The sequence below is a fragment of the Lontra canadensis genome, unplaced genomic scaffold, assembly GCF_010015895.1.
Source record: "Lontra canadensis isolate GAN:19392208 unplaced genomic scaffold, GSC_riverotter_1.0 scaffold120, whole genome shotgun sequence".
NCBI lineage: Eukaryota > Metazoa > Chordata > Mammalia > Carnivora > Mustelidae > Lontra > Lontra canadensis.
In genome coordinates, this window is record NW_022631114.1 from 1,549,025 (window position 1) to 1,570,688 (window position 21,664).

At 45.7% G+C, this 21,664-nt stretch overlaps 1 protein-coding gene across 3 annotated transcripts in view; it reads left to right on the forward strand.

The window, feature by feature from the left end:
* Positions 1-21,664, forward strand: part of PCNX2 (pecanex 2) — a 305,450-nt gene that overhangs the window by 60,805 nt on the left and 222,981 nt on the right. For all 3 annotated transcript variants that reach the window (XM_032841083.1, XM_032841081.1, XM_032841082.1), the window contains exons 5-8: positions 1,874-3,172; positions 8,728-8,875; positions 9,013-9,158; positions 11,089-11,182. In XM_032841083.1, the coding sequence (XP_032696974.1) occupies positions 1,874-3,172; positions 8,728-8,875; positions 9,013-9,158; positions 11,089-11,182 (1,687 nt within the window). The remainder of the gene's footprint in view (positions 1-1,873; positions 3,173-8,727; positions 8,876-9,012; positions 9,159-11,088; positions 11,183-21,664) is intronic.

Sequence of the window (21,664 nt, forward strand, 5' to 3'; positions counted from 1 at the left end):
GTGATCTTTCATCTCATTTTGTATGTCAGGAGATGTCTTGGCTTATTAATCTGTACAATCTCAGTTGTGTAGTGTGGGAGGTAATGAGGCAATAAAAATCCATTATGAATGTGTTCTATAGACACAACCCAACACCTTGTTCCTGAGGCCCTGCCTGGTGGTTTAGATTTGTCATGCAGTATTTTCAACAAATGCACTTGATGTTGGGCAGTCAAGGAAAGCCTCTTTGATGAGACAGTATTCAGGTTGAGATCTGAATGGCAAAGTAAAGGAGGCATACACACACACACACAAACACACACACACAGAGGCCATGAGAAGGAGCAAAGGAGGGTCAGATCAGGACCCAGAGGGTCTGGGCTCTAGTCTCAGCTCCATCAGTAGCTGGTGAACTTGGACAAGTTTCTTGACCCTTCTTTTCTTCTATTTCCATGAAAAGGTGTCTACTCTGTGTAGTAGGATAACCTGCGTAAGGTCGCTACAAAGTGAAATAATCTTCACTGTTATCATTAGCTAACATTCTTGAATGGGGATATGATAATAGACTGGTTTCTTTGGAGGATTCGATGAATATGAACTATGGTTGTTCTTCTAGAACTCTGTACGATCCAGTTATGAAGATAATTTTAATGTATAAAATTAAGCTATAGTTTAAAAAGTCTATGGTAAATAAAGTTTAGTTCTATAGACAACAATTGCTTACGGAGTTTGGAAGAAAGATTATTTGTGGTTTAGGTGATCAGGGGAAGTTATATGTTGAAGGACAGATATGAGAAAAGCCTTGAGTGGGGCCTTCAGTGACGAGGAGAAAGAACATTCCAGCTGGGAGAGCTATGCCCAGAGTTTGTGCTCAATTCTTTCTACCAACGTGTGCCTGGAGGCAGAGGAGAGTAAGTGTTATTCCTGCCTGCTCTGGGCCTCCTTGGGCCTCCAGAGAATAGTCCTCATGATAGAAGGGAAGGAAAATTGAGGGTATTTATTAATTGAATGACCATAAAGCCAGGCAAGAAAGAACATCCAAAAGATTATCCCATGATTTCAAGCTTAAGAGACTTAGGGAATGAATGATAGGGTCATTAACAGATACAGGGAAGCTGGGAGGACAGAGCTCACTTTCGGCCACCATCATAAGTATGTATTGTTGCAGTTACTATTTAGAAATATTGTGAAAATATGTGAGTCACATAGGAAATGTAAGGTTATTATTTTCCTCAAATCAAGGCCCCAGGAAGCCCATGGCTAAGCCCTTGGCCTGGCGCTTCCCATGTCTTTCCTTATAGATCCTTGTGGCAGCCTTAAGAGGTTGGGATAATTATTCCTTTTTTACCGATAGGAGGTTGAAAGTCAGAGCAGGGGGAAGGTTTCTCCCTAGGGAATGTTTGATAATTTCTGAAGGCATTTTCCATTGTCATGATTGAGGACAGAGTTGCTACTGGTATCAAGCAGGTAGAAGTCAGGTTGCTGCCAACCTTCCTACAATGCATGGGACAGCCCCCACGGCAAAGATTCCTCTGGTCCAAAATGTCAGTAGCTCCGCAGTTGAGGATCTTGGTTTAGAGGGATTAGGTGATTTGCCCAAGGTAACGTGGCCAGTAAATAGCAGAGCCAGGATCCCTCCGATAGGGAGTCCCAAACACGGTGTTGAAACCGGTCTGCCTCCCAAGGATACAAAAGAGCAAAATCTAAAAGCCTGAATTATTACTTTAAATGCAGAGATTTTAAGAGCAATTTCACAGTGGAGGTGATATTTTAAAAATAAGCATGCAGTCACACTGGTTGCCTGCGCGGCTCTTAGCTTCCTTATCAGGAGGCCTTGTGCAGGGACATTAGTCATCCAGCTCGGCTGCTAAGAAAGTTCTGCTGTTCATTTCAGGTGTCATTCTCTCCGAAGACCACGCGGTGGCACCAGTGTCATCTACCTCACCTGGCATTAAAAGGGAAAGCTCACCTGTTTCTAAAGAACGCGGACTGGACCCCGTGACCACGCCTGCAGGACCCAGGAGGCCAGCCGTGGCGGAAACTCGAGTCAGTGATAAAGGGAAGGAGAGAGGAGGCAGGGGACAGCCCCCTTTCCGCCACAGATCCGAGGGCGGCTTAGTGGAGAAGGAAGCCTTGAAGAAGTTGCCACACCTGTCCTTGTCTCAGTACGACTTACTAGAAACAGATGTTTCCTTCCAGCCATGGGGCAGTGAGAATTCAGTCCTGAGTCCGGAACCTGGGATTTATGCCCAGGGCTCCTTACGGGAACAGTTGCAAACCCAGTCACCTGCAGACAGCCTGAGCAGCAGCTGCCCCCAGTGCGACACGGTGATCGCCAGAGCTGCACCCCAGCCACCGGATGCCACCAGGCATGAGGACCCTCCCCGGACCCAGGAAGCAGACTGCTCGGACAGCGAGGTAGCTGTCACTCTTATTGATACTTCTCAACCTGGAGACCCACTGAGTCTGCATGAACCCATTAAAATCGTCATCACCATGAGCAGCACCCCGAACTCCATGACGGACCTGGAGAGCTCACTCCACCTGAAGGTGATTGGCACCGAGGGAGCTGGTTTGAAGTCTGATGCAGAGCCGGCCACCCCAGGGGTGGCCAGTCCTCCCAACACGGAGCAGATGAGAATTCCTGTCATCACCCTGGAGCTCTCCGAGGATGGGGGAGGAGGTGCTAAGTGTCCCGAAAGCAACGGCAGTGACAGGACCCCGGAGAGACTGATGGTGGAGGTGTCATCCAATCAGTGTTCTGGCTATGAATCCGGGGAGGGCGGAAATGCCACCAAGGATGGCAGTCCTTCCCCGGGAGACCGCTGTGAAACAACCCCCCTCTTCGCACCTCATGAGGTCCCTGCGTCCGAGGGGGCAGAGGAAGGCCAGGCTAACCTTGACCCATCATCTTGTAAAACTAGCCATGAAAAGAGACACACCCGGGTTCTCAGTGTGGACAGTGGGACAGATGTCTTCCTGAGCAAAAGTTCCACAGAAGTGATCAACGATAAAGAAAAGACAATGCCAACTTCTAAATCTGACCTAGAGGCTAAGGAAGGACAGATACCGAATGAATCCAACTTCCTGGAATTTGTCTCCCTATTAGAATCAATCAATACTTCCAAGCTGACGGCGTCTGGCCAAAGGAATGGCCCAGGAGAGCAGAACCAAGACAGTGGGCTTGTCGGAGGTACGGTTCCACATCAGCTCTGTCCTGATGACACAGAGAAGGCGATCCCTACTCCATGAGCTTCTGTGACTTGGTTTTGCAAGTATCGGGTCATTGCTGCTTGGTGATATTATTGGTAATTGCCAGATGGGCCAATACGAAGCTGTGGGTTGAGCATGTATTAACACTGGCTTACTCTAGCAGGAAATTTAAGGCAGAGTAATGAATGTTTGGCTTCCCTAGAAGGCAACAATATTTATTTCCAAGGAAATGAGCAATTATATTTTATCACCATGACAAGAACTCACAGGAGAGTTCTCTCCCTTTATGGAGCAGATGCATGCTAGGAGAGCTGATTGTAGAGCGCAGTTCTGTGAGCTGAACCCACTTTCCTGTTGAATTCCATTTTAAGATCCTTGTACGCAGAACTCCGCAATTATCCCGACTTGTCAACATAGTTATAACAAACACGCAGCCCTCAGTGTACGCCAGGCACTGTCCAGAGTACTTCACGTGTATTAACAGGAATGACTGTACGTTGTGGTTTGCCCCTGAGGGTCCTCATGTACCATTTTGCCACCACAATTAGCAGCAGCACCGCCTTTCACCTTCAGAGGCGTTCCCAGTTTGAACAGTGAATTATGCAGCTACTTTCGTCTTAACTCATTTCTCTTCATAGAACCTTACATTATGGTACTATTATTTCTCTTTTGCAGATGAAGGTCAGAGAGTTTCACTAACTTCCCCCCCAGTGAGTCTAGGAAGTCCAGAAGTACCAGAGCTGAGCTTTGATCCCAGGCAATCCTGACCCAGAGCCAGTGCTCCCACAGACTCTACTTCCTTGATGAATGTCAGATTCATTTCTTTTCAGGTTGCTTAGTATCCCTGGGCTCAACAGCCTCAGTGGCAAAAGGGTGTTACTAGACTAGAGTTTTTACAAAATCTTTTAACTTTGAATAATGAAGTCTTAGAATATAGGTGAGGTTCGGTGGGGTGAGGTCCAGAGCTGATGACCAAGAAAGAATTCGTGAGACATCTTTGGTGCAAAAGGGTGGTTTATTAAAGCACGGGGACAGGACCCGTGGGCAGGAAGAGCTGCTGTCCAGAGCTGTGAGGGGTGGTCCATTACATACTTGCAAGTTGGGGAGGGTAAGGTTAGGGATGGCGTAGGTGTCTGAGGAATTCTGGAAGCAAGGTTTCCAGGACCTCGAGGGGCTAGCTATTGTTGGGAAAAAGGTTATTCTTACCAGTAATAAAACCTTTTCGTGAGATCCTATAGATGTATATCAGTGGGCCATATGCTTGGGAATGATTGTCAACATGAATCTTGGAGGGTTTAGCGATAAAGTTTCCAAAGGAGTTGTTAGAGTAGACTTCAAGATCCTGGTAGGGGGTAGGAGTCGGTCAGGCTAGGATCGCCCTTTGCCCTTAGTGAAGTGTTAAGGTAGGGGGTTAAGGTAGGGGTAGTTGAGTCCCAGAGGAATGTCACTCTGCCTGTTTCAAGGGCTTGTCAGTGGGTAAGGAAATTTAATAATTTTCTTCTGCCTCTGTGTCCCACATCATAAATGTCCACTTTCATGTGATTTTTGAGTACAGTTCTGCTTATGTGTCTGGTAAAATAGTGTCTCTGGTACGATTGGGTGCTGGTATCTGTATCTGCATTGGCAGCTCCTTTCCTTTGCTATAGCTCTTAGCCCTTCGTGCTGGAATTGTCCTTTTGCCCCTGGCTGTTCCCTGCTCTCTGGGACAGCCAGAGGCCCCTCTGCCTCCGTGCTGGCACTGACCAGCAATTTGCTTGTTTCTTTGGCTTCTCTGGTGCTCTGCCGAAAAGATTACTGCGCTTGCTAATTGGCCCACCTTTGCTTAAAAACACATTAAGTCTGGGTATTTAACTTATGTAAAGTGAATGTATTCTTTGTTTTACTATGTCTATATATCTAAGGTTTTCAATATAGAGTAAGAAGAACAGGAAAAATTTAGATAAACATTTTAACAAGCCCAGGCAGTGTAAGAAAGCATTGGTTACTGGGAGATAAAAAATCTTTCTGATACAGGATATAGGCCTTCATCTGTTTTATATAAATATTCATGCATCTAGATTAGCACCGTCCGATGGAACTTTCTGCAGTGATGGAAATAGCCCCCTATCTGCTTGCCCAGTACAGTAGCCAGTAGCCAGAGGCAGCTGTTAAAAACTTGAAATGGGTATTGTGCAGCTGAGCAACTGAATTTTTAATGGTATTAAATTTAAATAGCCCCTCGTGGCCGCTGGCTGCCGTATTGGACAGCGCTGACCCGTACATAGTGTCTGCCCAGGACACAGTGTGTATGGTGGACAGAGCACAGGCTGCAACAGCTTCGAGCCCAGGGCCAGGTTTTGGTTTTGCCACACCAGCTGGGTGAGGTTGGGCAACTTACTAAATCTGTCTGAGTCACAATTTCTTCAGTAAAGCAGGAATAAGGATATGTTACAGATGTGCTGTGAGGACCCAATCAGGAAAGTAAGTGAAAAGTCCTGCTCCTTGATCAATTTCAGCCTTTTATTCAGAATTTCCCCTCAGGCCATATGTAAGATTTACTGGATTTGTCTACTCAAGTTCCTGCTCTTGAATTTTTCAGCCAACAACACTTAATCCAAACAGTATAAAATTGGAAATCGAGGGGTGTGCAAAGAAATTAGGGATGCTACAAGACTTTCTATGGAAAGAACAGGCTTGATTGTCCGGAGTCTGCAGGTACAGCAGGGAGGGAGGAACTGGCTGGATTATGTGCCTCCTCTGGGAAAGGACAGAGGCTTTTAATTGAAGGATGAAAGAGAAGGACATAAGTCTTTTAGTTGCTGGAAGGCAAGAATGAAAGGTGGCAAATTAAATGCTATTTCTGTGGTGCCTTGTGTCTTTGAGATCAATAATATCTCCCTGCTCCTCAATCTCTACATAATAACTTGCTATGTGTTGTAATCTAAAAACCCAATTTCAGAATGTGTTTCTAAAACAACATGACAGTGTTGAGTGATATCAGCAGCCTAGGCGATATGTCCTCCTCTTTCCCCTGCTTGATAGTGAAATAATGCTTGACATTTACACAATTGTATATACATGATTTCTCAGTTCTCTCTATGGTATTCTTGTATTTCCAACCCTGGTCCTCTCCGCAAAGGGCTTTATGATTATCCTCAGGCCTTGGGTATATATCAAGGTTCTAGACAATGAAAAACCACCCTCTTATCAAAAGCCTTTAAAACCATGTTTTCATTTCATTTTTTTTTTGATACACCTTTATTTTACTCTGTGGGAATAAACCAAGACCACTCGAATGAGAAGAAGCAAAGGCAATACATTATTCAGAGCTTTCGATGGCAAGGGAGTCAGCCACTATTCCCCGTGTTTTGGCAGAGACTCAAAGGCAGGAGGAGGAGTGGGAAAGCTTTGTAGTGGAGAGAGGGGAGGCTTCAGGTGTGCTCTGACTGGAGGCTGGGGAGCTAGAAGCAGGCTAATTAGAGCATCCTTTGGGATTGGTCATGGGAACGTATTTGGTTTTCTTTGGCTGGAAGCAGGGACAAAAATCAGGGAAGCTCTCAGTAATTAATCAAGTCCTGGCCATTTTGCACCAATTATTACAGGGGTAATTATTTGGCTTCCTGGACTGTTTGCTAAAAATAATGATCTGACTTCCTACAAAGTCTGACTTAACACATCGTATGTTGGCTTCCTGGGCTGGGCATCTGGCCACTACCTATTTCATATTCAATCTCTTCTAGAATTTCTGAGAAAATAATCATGAATGTAGGTAGAGATGCTTTTTGAAGGATTATCCAAAGTACGGAAGAATGGTAACAACCTAAATTTACAACAATAGGGGTCTAATTCAGTAAATTATGCTGTACCAATGTAATATTACCTAACTACCATTTTTAGATGATATAGAAGAATATCTAATCTCATTAAATATCTATTGAACTTTAACATAATTATCTACATTATGACTTATTTTTTATAAAACAGAAAAGTATATTTGCCAAAAAAAAAATATGGCTGGTGTACTAAGTATCAAATCGGATCCTGTTTTCAGCATGGTGGGGTTCAGAGTGATTTAAAATTTTTTCTTTTCTGTAGTTTTAAATTACATACAATTCATGTGCACCATTTTTTATAGGCAGAAAATCCCTGTTAATGTGTTATTTTCAAGGGAAAAAGGAACACAAATAGCCCATATGTTGACATATGTAATGTACCCATTTAAGAGAAGGAGAGACTAAAATATGAGAAAGGGGCATGGACAATTGAGTCCAGCTACATGCAGTGTGAGGGGGGAGGGCGGTCTGCGATGGCTTTCTGCAGTTACATACGCAATATGGTCACTGGCCAAAGCCACTTGTTATGATAGCACTTTCTCACAAATGTGTTTCTTGAAAACTGTGAAAACTTCTATCTTGACAAGCTGTCAAATGAAAGGCAAACATTTCTGTATCAAAGCAATTCTAGTGGTAGTTTCACAGATGTGCTGGGAATGTTTATCTCCAGAACTCACATAGAAACCAGCAATGTTTCTCTCAAAGTCTGAGGATGAAAACTTCATTATATAATAGTGATGTGATTCATACCTCAGGGTAGCCAACGCCATTTTACTTGTTGAGGGTCCTGGCGGATCTTGGTGGGCTTTTCGAATGGCACGTCTCGAAAGGGCCTGAGGTTCAAACCACTCACTTGTGTTCTTTAGACAATTTCCTTGGAGGAAGGTAGCTCTTGGGATCTTTGGTCTTGGGAATAGGGAGGTCATTGTAACCCTAAAAACGACTGTTGGGTTATATATCCTGAGACAAGGAAGGGCTGACCCCTAGCGGTGGATTCTGTTGTGCATAGTGATCCAAGCTAAGACTTTGGTCCATTATTTAAGGAGGATCGTAAAAAGTCAAATGACCAATCTGTACGCATTGCTCTTGGCATCCTTATTCACCTGAAAATACTCTCAGGGCAAGAAACAGGAGTATGGCCTCACTGTGTCTTCCACGGGGCCAAGTTTGTCGTGTAAAGTCAGCCGGGCTTGAGTGTCTACCTTATGGAGGTACTGAGTCCGCCTTTACCTTGAAAATCTAGACCTGGAGAATGAGTGAGAAGGAAGTATTGATAAAAGATTTTTTAAAGCGGTAAATGGGACCTTGCTCCAAAATAGCCAAGTTTGCTTATGAAATTTATTTTCCATCTGATGCTGTCAGCATCAGATTTTCCATCTGATGCGGACAGCAACACCATGCTGTCCGTGGTGATTTTTCAACCAGCTAGGCCAGTGGTCACTGGAGTTATGTCGAGGGAATCCTGAAATCTGCACATAAAGTAGATGCTGTCTGTAGAGGTCTACGTAACTTGTCTCCAACATCTATACAGTTACGTTTTTCAAATATATTTAGGTATTTCATAATTAGTAAAATTAAAATTGATTGAAACACATTCTGAATTCATCGGAGCTATATAGATTTTCTGTCTATTCTTGTTTCAGTTTTGGTAACTTATTTCCAAGTGCCTTCTCATTAATTTCTTATTTAATATTATGTTCACACACAGACCAATGTTTTTCAGATAACGGCTCCCATGAGAAAAAGGAGGAAATCCAGGAAAGTGAAAAGCCTAATGGACACAGTTCCAAGCAAGGAAAACCGGACATGCAAAGTCAAGACCACACTAGCACCAGCCCTGTGCTCACCGAGCCTGCCAAGATCACGACCCTGTGAGCGTAACTTACTTACTTAGCTTCGTGGTGGTGTGAAGCGTGCAGCCGCTTCATTTTACTGGCTGCTGCTTGTAATGGTTTGTTAAGGATGAGGAGGAGTTCGAATAGTGTTTGAAACTTCTGTATATGTTAAGTTTCCAGGGCAGTAGACAGAGACAAATAATCTACCGGGTAACTTCCCAGCAAGATAGTTCTGTCTTGCAAGTCATCAGCGGGCCTGAGACATCTGTGCAAGATGAGATGTCCGTGGATGCTATGCATGTCTTCATTGATGAACATGGTAAGTCTTTAGAGCTCTTTACTAGTGAGGAAGAGGGGATCAAGCTGGGGGCTTTCTCAGGCCCACATGGTCCCCTAGGCTCAGCATTAAGACTGTGGAACAGGAAGACTTAGTCCAGTGGTGGCTCACATGTAATAACGTTCTTAGAGCAGAGTGTGCTCCCTCCTGCCTCAGGGCCTTTGCACATAGCAGATCCCTGTGCTAACAATGTGCTACGTGTCCTTCATATCTTAATTCTAAAGACAGTTACTCAGGAAAAAACTTCCCTGGACTCCCCAGACTTAATCAGGTTCCTATGCTTTTCAGTCTCTGAACACCTTATCCTTCTCTTTCTTTGATACTATTATAGCTTCTGATTATTTATTGACCTATGATTTGATTAATGATGTTGTCCACCTCACAACTGTGAACTTTAGGAAAGCAATGCCTAGCACCTAGTAAATATTTCTTGGATGTATGTTGAACATCTGACCTTGATATATATTTTTAGTGCCTTGTTATAAAAAGGATTTAGAATAGAAAAAGAAAAAAAGAAGGAAGGAAGGAAGGAAGGGAAAAGGAAAAAGAAAGAAAGAAAGAATATTAAGTGGCAAGTTCAAAGTTCTGTAGATAAGGGATATATAGGTTCTTGCTTTTTCAGGATGGGTCTTTTGTTTAAGTCCCTTATAGATCTGTTAATGTTTGTTATTTTACTCGATAAATGATCCCAGGTTTGGATCATAAACTACTAGGTTACCCTCTCTGCAGAACAGTAGTTTAAGGACTGAAGTGCTTTTGCATCTGCAGAAATACAAGGGAGTCTTTTACATTATATAGAACAACATTAACACTTCTATCAAAGCCTCCAGGGGGCTGCGGTTTGTCCTTATTAGTGTATCTCTTGGTGGCAGGAACGTACAAGTTGAGGTCCAGTCCTTCCCTCTCCATTCCAGCTGGTTAATTACACTCCTGTGTCACCTGGAGAAGGTATTCCTAAAACCTCTTCCGGGGGAGACCGCTGACATTTACAAAACGGACTGGTTTTCACACCTCAGTACCCTGAACCTCTTTAGTGGGCTAATTTAACTCTGCAAATTAATTCCATCTCTGGCTTTTCCTCATTACCGGGCTGACACACCAGTCAGCTCGGGCTGCCCCAGGGCTCATCTGAAAATTCCCACGTGGGGATGGCCTCATGCACGCCACCAAGCAAAGCCATACCTGATAAGCCTTTTTATGCACATGGTACAAAAACTCCCCAGTTATGGCTCACGCCGGTCGGACTGACCCATGATGAAACAGCGAACCCAAGAGAATACAGTGGACCCTTGAACAACAGGGTTTGAACTGGGTGGGTCCGCTTGTACACGGGTTCTTTTGGATAAATACAGTGCAGGATAGTAAATGTATTTTCTCTTCCTTATGACTTTCCTAATAACATTTTCTTTTCTCTGGCTTACCTTATTATGAGAAAATAATATATAAAACATACAACATTTAAACTGTATATGAGTTGACTTTATGTTATGGGTAAGGCTGTTGGTCACCAACAGGCAGGCTGTTTGTAGTTAAGTCTTGGGGGAGTCAAAAGTTATATGTGGATTTTCAACAATGTGGGTGGTCAGTGCCTCTAACCCCCAAGTTGTCCCAGGGTCAAATGTATACAAAAGTGAATTAAGAGATAGTGCAAATTAATTGAAGAAAAGCAATTAAGTCTAGGTAACTGAGGCAAGCTTGTCTAAGCATGTTATTAGAGAGGTATGACAAGAAGATTTTCTTTGTTAAGTTACACATCCTGTGGAAAAAAATAGAAAGAATGGACCTAGATTACCCACAATTATTATTAAAACAGTCTAAAGTGAGTTTCCTCTGACATGACAAAATTTAAGCTGAAATGACCAGATACTAATAACTGCCTAATATTCTTTGCCGAAATTTTGTGGTTTTCCAGGGGAAATTAGATCCTGTTACTTAAAGTCTGGCAATCAGAGAGAAGGCCCTTTCCAGCACCCGCCGTCGAATTATGACAGTTTCTCTCATGCTCGGTAGGTGGAGGTTTGGTTTCAGGTTCCAGAGCTGTCCTGTTGCTGGGGGGCATGCAAATTCCTCTGACTTGCAAATGAAGTGAGGATCCTGGTGGGGGTGAAGGTGTTAATCCGTCTGTAGGTGTCAAAGCTTTGTGGGTTTCCTATGCGAGAAAGAAAATCTGATGTTTTAGAAAAATAAAGAATAAACTGACCCGTTTTCATAGCAGCTGTGTCCAGCAATGAATTAAACTCATGAACATAAAGAGGAATCCTATGCAGACCGTAGTGCCCCCTTCAGGGAAGACAGTGTTGCAGCTCGAGAAGAACGCTTTCTTAAACGTGTCCCGAGGACAGACCAGAAGCGTAGTTAGCGCTCATCCGCACTGGTGAAGGCTGGCTCTCTCACAGAGAGGTGATCTGAGTGTTTGTTCTCTTTTCCTTCCTTCAGAATGGATGGACCAACTTTCTAAATTATGTTAATTAAGTTGATACTAAATTAGCTTGTGCATCCAGAACATAGCTGGGTTCATGGCAGCGTTGGGCAAGTTGTAGATCCTACCAGTGGCGGACTGAATTCATTGTTCATTCTGGACTTCAACTTACTCTTCCTCCCTTCCTTTCTTTCTTTGAGAGGGTGGGGAGCGCTCCCATGTGCCTGAGCAGTGGAGCAGGGATGCGCCGTTGGGAGGAGAGGGGAGGAACCCAAGCAGACCCCCTGCTGAGGGCAGAGCCCGTTGGGGCTCAGTCTCATGACCCTGCGATCATGACCTGAGCCAAAAACGAATGCTTAACTGACGGAGCCACCCAGGCGCCCCCAGACTTGAAGATTCTTTGAGGATAATCCATGAACGTGCCTCCGTTGCTTGCCCTGAGCGAGGAAGTACGTTTCCCGTGTACGTGTCGTTAGACTTGTGTGTGTACTTGTGTGTGTACTTGAAGACGTAGGGGAGTCCTTTGTGATGCGATTGGAATGCCCTGGGCCTCACACCTGGAGCGTTCAAAGGGAGTTGCAGGAACCTTGATTCCAGACCCTGTGGTTGATGACCCCTCCCCAAGGTCAAAGTTCCCTTCAGGGGTGTGCCCAGGAAATTGAAGGGGGAGCCTCACAAGGGCCTTGAAGAAAGTTCGTCTTTGACCTTGCTGTCTGCCCTCCAGCTGGGATGTTGTGTGCCAGCCTTGCAGGGCGTTCCCTCACTGCAGTCCCTGCTGCCGAAGAAGCTGGGGTCGGCCGTTGGGGCAGATCTGACGGGTGCTGCGGGCCGTGGCTCCCCCAGGCCACACGGATGCACCTGGGCCCCGAACCTGAGTCACTCCTGTGGGGGAAGGGCATGATCTCCATCACTCACACGCCTTTCACTCACCCTCCGTCTCCCTCCGGTGCCCACACTCCAGTCAAAATAGACAGAAAACAAAATTCTTCTCCAACCAGAAACATGGCAAGTCTCCATACACATGTCCCCCACGAGGAGAGGGAGGTTTGCCCTCCACACCTCGGCCCCAGCCCATGGGACATTTCGTGGCAGTGGCTTCATGGATTTAGAGATCTAAGATGGCAGCTTTCTGAAGCTAAATACTTAATTCTGTGTGAACACAGCTTTGAAAGCTGTCACATTTTTTTGCAATCCTTAGTTGGAAGCTGTCGTGTTTTTAAACTAAATTTAGAACAGTTATCAGGCCCTTATCTATTCCAAAATAAAGTTACAAGACTTTCTTATTTTTATTTTCCTGGATAAATGTGCTTCACTTTCCCCCCTTGGTAAATACTTTAATTGCATTTGCTGGTAATGCCCGTTAGCATAAGGCCACATATCCAGGGCCTCAAAAGACTAAAAACGTAGCGTGTGCCAATCAGAATCAGAGAGAATGTCTACAGGGTTTCCAAGAGGCTCTACCTCCTCAGGTCATGCCTCCTGGGGAGCTGCCCTCTGACTCCTGTTCTCCCCCAGGTTCTCCCTTCTTATTAGATTTCCCCGAGGTCTTGCTTTCTTTCATCCCCTCTGAATTTCCTCCCCAGATTTGAGCACTTTTGTGGCCTATCCTCCATTCCCACAGCTGCCTGGGTTTCAGTTTGCCACAGGGCATGTCCTCCGAGTTTGAGGGCTTTCTGCCAGGTGAGGCGGGGGCTCCGCACAGGTGCCGGGGGCTGCTGCACATCTGTGCTGAGCAGCCCCTCGTAGCCACGTGGAGAATCTCGGGTCAGTCCTTCCCAAGCTCCGTCTTTTCCCATGCATACCGCAGTGAGACCCCGTTCCTGGTGCACACGAGACAATCCAAGTCAAACAGGTCTCATCACTGTGCGGATTTGGGGTCATTCAACGGAGGCATCTTATAGATGTTTCCAAGGGTGCGGTGTCTCTTTCTCTACCACTTTCCCATTCCTGTGTTTTGATTCCACTGTCAGTCAGACACGTGCTCTGGTGTCAGAAGATGCCTCCTGTAGTCTCAGGCCTGTGTTTTCTCCTCTCGTTCAAGTCCAGTGAGGACACCAGGCTTCTTTCCTGTAAACCCCTGAGGAGTCTCCTTGAGTCTCATGGGTTCTGGCTGGGCCACCTTCTCGGAGCCCAGTCGCCAGGGCAAGTACGTGACTTAGCTCTACGCTCAGCTGCAGAGCTGGATTGCAGGTTCCCCAGAAAAAAATCATGGGGGTGGCTCTGCAGAGGGAAGTTTGGAGTGAGCTGGATGGAGGCAGGGCAGCAAAAACCAACAGATTACTCCCGTGGACTCTGTTCCTGGTAAAATTGTTTGATCAGGTTAATTACCGAACTTTGTTAAAGAGAATGATGATCAAGTTTTGTAGAAGCAGCTTTGCCCTTCAAGAAAAGCTTTGTATAATGTCCCTCGTTGTCACTAATATTTCTTGTCTGTGAACGTCCCCATAGAGACTTCTTGGCCTACCACCTCACATGCCAAGTTCTGTCTCTGTCCACCTGCCCTCTCTCCAAGGCAATTTGACAGGACGCTGGTTCTTAAGAGCTCCAGGAAGGAATGGCACCCAGCCCCGCATAGCTTGTCCTCGTCGTGCTTCACAGATAACGTGGGATAATATACGTGTTTGCTATCCCGCGGGCAGGCCGGTGTTTGAGATGATCCATGTTCCCAGACGGTCTATGCTCTGAAATAGGTTCATCATTTAGAGGGGACTTGGTTATGGGGTGTTGTGGCAATTCAATGGCTCATTTGGGCATAGGAGATGGACCGTGCTTCCTGCTTAATGCGTGAGAACAAAACTCAAGTCCCTTCACTTAGCAGAATTATAGCATTGAAGCGGTTCCCTCGGTGGTTCTGGGAAAGTGGTTAAGGGGCCGCCATCTGTTTAACTCATGCAGGAAAAACGGCTCAGTGCTCTGCAGAGTCCGATGATCTTCGGGATTTAAACTGTTGTCCCACAGGCTTGTGCTGGATATCCCAGCAGTCTCAGAGTCCTCCCCACGTTGGGGGACAGTGAAAGCTATGCCACCCGTCACCGGAGGCTGGTTGCTTTGGGTTCGTAATAAGCCTTGGCTTTCATGGCAGTTCATGATAGAATGATGATTTGGGTATCTGAATTGGTTATACGGAGGAAGAACTCTTGGAAGTAGGATAAAAGCAAGCAGGCTGTTTCAACGGAGCTATTTTATTTTAAAGATTTTATTTATTTGACAGAGAGCAAGAGAGAGGGAACACACGCGGGGTGAGGGGCGGAGGGAGAAGCAGACCCCCTGCTGAGCAGGGAGCCCGATGGAGGACTCCCAGGCAGGGAGAATAAATAGGGGAAGCTGGCCAGTGGCAGGGGTAGGCGTGGTGGCCACAGCGGTCCCCAGGAGGGCGTTTATCCTGTCTGCAGGGGCTGTTGCTGCTTCTCCTCCGTCTGCCTAGGCCTGATCCAGAAAACCTGGCCCGACCAGATTTTCCAGTAATTTCTGCAGGGAGCCTAGAATCCACACTGAAGCGTAAAATCTGTTTTGTTTCACGTTATCAGTTTTAATTCGTTTTTTGGCAATACCACAGGCCACAGATGACGTGCGTGGCTGGCTGTGGCCTGAGGACTCCTGGTCGTCCCTCCCTCTCTGAAGCCCAGGCCTTCACCCCGCACCCTGTGTCCTCCCGGGGAGCCGCCCTCCCTGCAGAAACATGTCCTATGGAGATGCCCTTACGTGGCCCCCAGTGCGTGTCTGGGCAGGGGTGCAGCGAGCCCGCTCCTCCACACCCCTGCGCGGCCCTGTGCCTCATCTCTCCGCTCTGCGAAGCCCACAGGAGCCGACTCTCAGCCCTTCCTCTCTAAGCACCTGCTCTTCCTTGCCTTGAATGCCCTTCTCTGTTCCCGGCGTTTGGAGTAATCCTCTCCCAGAGCACGGATGACACTCTGCCTCCTTATGCTTCTTTATCTGATCAGTCCCTACCATGAAAATAAAGTGACTTTTCCATGCTGCCCTTAGAGGAGGACTTACCACGTTCCCTCTAGCACTTCAGCCGTTTGGGTAGGACTCCCGTCCCGTCAGAGCCTGCACGCAGCCCTCTGCAGACGGGTGTTCCCTGACTACTGACCGGACTCAAATCCAATCACCGCACAGGATGTGGGCAGGTCCGTGGGCTCTCCGGACTGGGTGTGGACCAGCGGGGCAGTTCGGGGAGCCGGAGAGAAGCCGAACGGGAGGAGGGGAGTCGGCCGTGGGGGCCATGAGACTGGTCAGGTGGCTCACACTTCGTTCTCCCGGTGGCAGGAACACTCTGACCCCTTTGTAGACAGGAAAAGTCCCACGAACGTGGCACTGATTATCAAGACAACATCATCAGATGACGCCGTCACCTTGCGAAGGTGGGAACGCAGGAGCCAGGAGCACCCGTGGCTTGCCTGCTCATTTGAGTACAGAATCTGATCTTTTTGTAAGTGGGGAAATGGAACCTCAAAACCCTCAAACTAAAACTAAGAAAACCCACAGAACCCAAACAAACCTGTGAAATGACTGTTTAAACCCACAGCACATAGAAATCAGAGATTGGAACTGAGATTAGATGCTCCTGTCTTGTATTCTGTTCAGTTGTGAGGTGGTGGCATCCACGTGGAAGGGGGCTGTGGTGGGACATGGGCTGTGATGGGACATCAGGATCCAGAGTGGCCTGGAGCACGCAGGTGAACGTCTGTCGTAGGCGGATCAAGGTTTCGGTTCCCGCATTCATGAACTTCTTGGTTGACATTGAGCAACTCATTTAACCCTCTTAGGTATTAGTGTCCTAATGCATAAATGGAAATAACATAGTAATCACTGCAGTGGTGTTACAAGTTAAATATAATAGATGTTACAGTGCTTTGGACGGTACCTGCCGTAAGGACCTTGTTGGTATCTGCAAACACAAGCGGTGGGCCAGGGGCTCACGTTCACTACTGGCCTTGTAGAGCTCAGCATCCTGACTTTACCTGGGTGGAAGCCTTCCCTCTTGGGCTTTTTTGAGTAACTTTATGAGATTTTCAGGTGGCTAAGGACTTTGCACTCTCTCTGTCAACCCGTCGTACTCCAACATTTGGAACTCTGTCGTAATTTCAGGGTAGGTCCTTCAATATTGTATCTCTGGCTCCTCATGCCATTAAATGTCGAGTTCTCCCACTATAGTAAATACAAACTTTGATTTTGAACTTGGAAGGATTCCTAGTTGGGGCTGTTGCTAAGCCATTCAGCCATGGAAGATATTGGAAAAGCAGTTTTTTCCCTGGGAGGCAACTTCAGTGACTGGGATTGCCTCCAACTAGGCCATTAAACCACCGATTCTTATTACTGGAAGCTAGCTGTTCCCCTCTGCCATTGTTCAATTCGGTTGCCGTGTGACAGTTTTATATCCTTGACTCTCAAGCATGAATAGGGAATTGTTTGCAGTGTAACTTCCATGTCTCTTTGGGGATTCCTGGAGGAAACCAGGAGAGGAAGCAAATTTCCCTCCTCGCTCTCACTGTCATTGTGGGAACCAGTGCATTTCTCATTAACTGCCAAAGAAACATAAGCAGCATTTTCCAGTTGCACAGTAACTGTCCATAAGGCTGTTTGATAACGCTAACAGTTCTGCTTTCCCCAGACCCTAGAATGAAAGAGCTATGGCTTCAATGGCAGCATTTGGAATTGCTACTCAAAGAAACTTGCAGAGGATAAATTCATTACCCCGCACATAGGACCGATTCAGTAGCTCAGAGCCCAAAATGAGCTAATCTACCTAGAAGGCTGTAGTCTACCCAGAAAAATCAAAGTTGATGTAGGCTCTCTGTTTGGAAAGTGTGTCTTGTGTCTAAAAGGTTCCTTGCAGACTGGACCTTTGTTTACTTCCTCTGTAGGTCTTACAATTAAAGCTTGATAGTTTCTTTTCTTTGTTCAGCAAAGATTTACATTGTTTTTGTCTATAAATTCTCCCAAGTAACATAGCAGAGCTTTCTTCTGGGAGAGATATATAACCGTGCTTCAGTATTAATCTGGCTTTTCCAGTGTCATAAACGATTTAATGAAAATGCATACAAAATGCTTATTGTTTGACCTCCAGTGAAATCTGGTGGGAAGACATAGTATTTATACTTATTTTGAACATCCATTATTCAAAAAGTAGGCGCAGTAGTCTGCTGAATGGAAGACTCATTCTGGAGAATACTAGTTTAGATTTTATTTATTTATTTGAGAGAGAGAGGACGTGTCTGTGCACACACGAGTGCAGGGGAAAGGAAAGAGGCGGTGGGGGAAGGAGAGGGACAGGCTGACTCTGAGCGGAGCGCTGGGCTCCATCCCATGACCCTGAGACCAGGACCTGAGCCTAAGCCAAGGTCTGATGCGTAACCGACTGAACCACCCAGGTGCTACTGGGGCATCTTAGTTTATAGGATTTTTACTGGGGGATTTTTGTACCTCACCTTGTTTTTAATTGAAAACGTAGAGTAGGTTGGGCAGTAGTGCGGTGATTTATCTGGATTCACTTGCTTTTGGCTTTTATTTGCTTTTGAATCCTTGCAGTACATATCAAAGCAGATATTGTTCTGGTTATAAACTGGGCTTATTTTTGGACACTGCTAAGTCTCTAAACCCATTGTGTACTATGCTCCAAAGATGGGTCAAAGCTCTGCACTTACTCTCTGTCACCTCTTTAGAATTCTTACTCTTTTGTTGACATTACCAGGCTTTTTGACCCTTATCTCTAGTAAAAATTTCCTTTTCATTGAGATCAGCTCTCAGGAAAGCCCTTGGTTTCCCTGGTTCCCAAAGAAGTCAAGTAGCAGAAAGTTGTCAAAAATAATCCTCTCTTTTAGAATTCTTCCCCCCCACCCTTTTTCTTTAGTCAGAAGAAATAGTGATCCCTGGTTTGGACTAGCTGAACTAGAGTATGGGGAATTGAAGTTAGTCAATTACGTCTTCAAAATGTGGAGAAAAATGTGAATTCTCCCCATATTGGATATGCTCAGTTCTGTGTCCCATTCAGGTGTAAGTTGAGAAGGGAAACTCTAGTTATAAGTGTTTCAGAGTTTGCATACAGTCTCATTACAATGTTGACTTGCAAAGTGGAGAGTTATGTGTGTACCGCTTTAAATTAAAAAAAAAAAAAAACAAAAACCCAACCCATCACTTTTGGGAGATCTGGGTGCTTTTGATCACACAGTGGTGGGAGTGATCTGGAAGAAATGTCCAGGGCTTGTCTTTGAAGAGTTTCTGCCATTCCAAATCACTCTCTGAAACTTCTGCTCTGATCCTTATTTCAGTGTCTTGGACACAGGAGAGAGAGATTAAATTTTCATCCAGGCACAGAATCATAAGGATGGAAGGTTGGCGAGGTTGATTCTAGAAAGTCTTCTGAGGCCCCTTCTCTGCCTCCCTGGGAAGCAGGCCAGGGCTTGCTTGGGCTGGGTAGCCCGCGCCTTGGACTTCTGTTTTGGTGGCCATACCCCATACTGCCACACAGTGGCAGCAGACCCTAGGTTGGAGGCCCTGTCCCGGTCTTGCCTCCTGCTTGGCTGCGCAGGTGAATTTTTACCCTTGAGTTGTTTGCAGACTTTAAATCTAGAATCCCTGTTAAAATTCAATAATAAAGGTTATCGTTTTCAAAACATTGTTGCTTTACATAAATATCCTACATGTTGAACATGTTGCTTGCTGTGACTTGCATTTTTAGGATGCCCGCCTGGGTGGTTTGTTCCCGGGGTCCCCTGAGGAAGCCTGAAAAACAAGAGGGATGGACAGAAAGAGAGGCCCTCCTTTCTGTCCATCTAGAGGATGGGCCATAGTTTTGGAGATCTTGGGAAGAAGAAGAATTTCAGGACTTTTTCCCCCCACATTAATGGGAAAATATAGAAGAAGCACATGTATTTTGATTGTTAATTGTAGAAGCCTAGATGAATGGAATGAAACCTGGTGGGGGGAGGGGTACCAAATGGTGGAACACTGTCACCATCGATCTGAGGCCCAGCTCTGCCCATACGAGAGTCACCGTCCTGGCCCAGACCAGCTTCTAGCTCCTGGTCCCTCTTTATTTCCTTCTAGCGTCTGCTTTTATCTAGCAGCTTCTATCTTTAGTCACTGTTTCTGCTCCTGTTCTGAGCTCATTTCCATGCGATCAGTGCCATCACCCTGAACCAAACGAGTTTACCAGAGATGAACCAGGGAGCGGGTAATCAAGACCAAATATGCAAGTGTTGTTCTGCAGTAGTTCCGAGTGCATTTTTTTACTACAGGGTTAGACTATTACTGCTTTAGAGAAGGGACGATCTCTTAAAACTCAGCCCTTTCCCATTACATTTATTAATGCAAGGGGAAATCTCTGGCCTTAAGTTAGTAAAATAGAGACTTTTGATTTTTTATGTATTTATTTTATTTTTATTTTTATTTTTATTTATTTTTTTAAAGATTTTATTTATTTATCTGACAGACCGAGATCACAAGCAGACAGAGAGGCAGGCAGAGAGAGAGGAGGAAGCGGGCTCCCTGCTGAGCAGAGAGCCCGATACGGGGCTCGATCCCAGGACCCTGAGATCATGACCTGAGCCGAAGGCAGAGGCTTAACCCACTGAGCCACCCAGGCGCCCCTTATTTTTATTTTTTAAAAGATTTGTTGGAGAGAGAGAGAGGGGGGAGAGGAGCACAAGCGGGAGGGGTGGAGGGAAAGAGAGAGAATCTCCAGCAGCCTCCACGCTGAGCGCAGACCCCGACGTGGGGCTGGACCCCCCAGCCCCAAGATCATGACCCGAGCCGAAACCAAGATTGAGATGCCCAACTAACTCTACCAACCAGGTGCCCCAGACAAAGACTTTTTAGATCGCTGTGCAGCTCACAGTGCACATCTAGGAAAGGGAAAATAAGCAGCAGGTAGTCTGAGAAGAGCTGTCTAAGACAGACAGGCGTTCTTTAAAGGCTGGTGGGCAGACTTGCGTCCACTGCATGATTTTTGTGACATCACTGCCTCTTTGGATCTTGAGTGGGCCAGCTGGCGCATGGGGATTACAGCCGCATCGGGACCTCAAGAACATCTAAGCGGGGTGGTGGGGGGCTCTTCTGGTTGAGCAGTGCTGACTGTAAGGCCAAGTAGGAAGCCACGGCAGGCTTTCTGATTCGGACCTACTGGTCCTGAAGCTGGGGCAAAGCTAGGCTTTCTTAATACCATCATACTTTGTTTCGAATATGCAACTTTCATGAAAGAGGTTAATTAAGTGAGAACTTAAAAAGCTAACTTAATAAGCTGAAGTATGGGTCTCTTTTTATAAAATAAAGAGGATTAGGTGTGAGTTGAGTGCATGACACTGTCTCCTCATTGAGACAACAAGAATTCATGTGTGTGTATGAAAAGCATAGGGATCATGTCGCCCTTTCCATATGAAAATAAACAAAGTTGGGTCCTACGTCAATAGAAGGAAATAAAACAGTAAGGTAAGGTTGTTAAATGTCTGCTATAGGGGAGACACCGTTTGGTGGTTACATACCCCGTCTCATTGGATTCTCACGACCCCTAAGCAGGAGATATCATCCCTGTTTTCCAGGTGAGGATTTGAGCTAACAAATGCTTACAGTCACAGTGATTAGGAGAGCAATATTTCAAGCCACGTTTTGTTTCATTCTAGAACTTACCCAAAAGATTTTGAAAAGAAACTGAACCCTAGATTTTTACATGGGACTTTTAAATGGCCTCAATAAGAAAATAAAGTTATCTATTGTTATTATTATTTTACCATCAGACATAGGCTAAGTAATACGCAGATGGTAACTGAGGGGTGTTAACACTTCCCTCCTGTCAGGTTTCCTGGCAGGAAGCACCTGCGGGGGAGGCTGGCTCTAACAGCTGTCTGTTACACCGCACACAATAGCCACTTCTTGGTTTATTTTGGTTGGCAGTAGAGGGCGCTATTCACTTTCCAGATCTTTCTCACAGATGCACACATTGCCAGCCCGTGCCTGCCGGTTTCTAGCCATCCCTTACATTATTGACATGATGTCAGACTGATCTTTCGGTTTTAGTGACATGGAGTGACGTGCTCGAATTTGCCGAGATGCAGATTTCCCTGAATCTGAT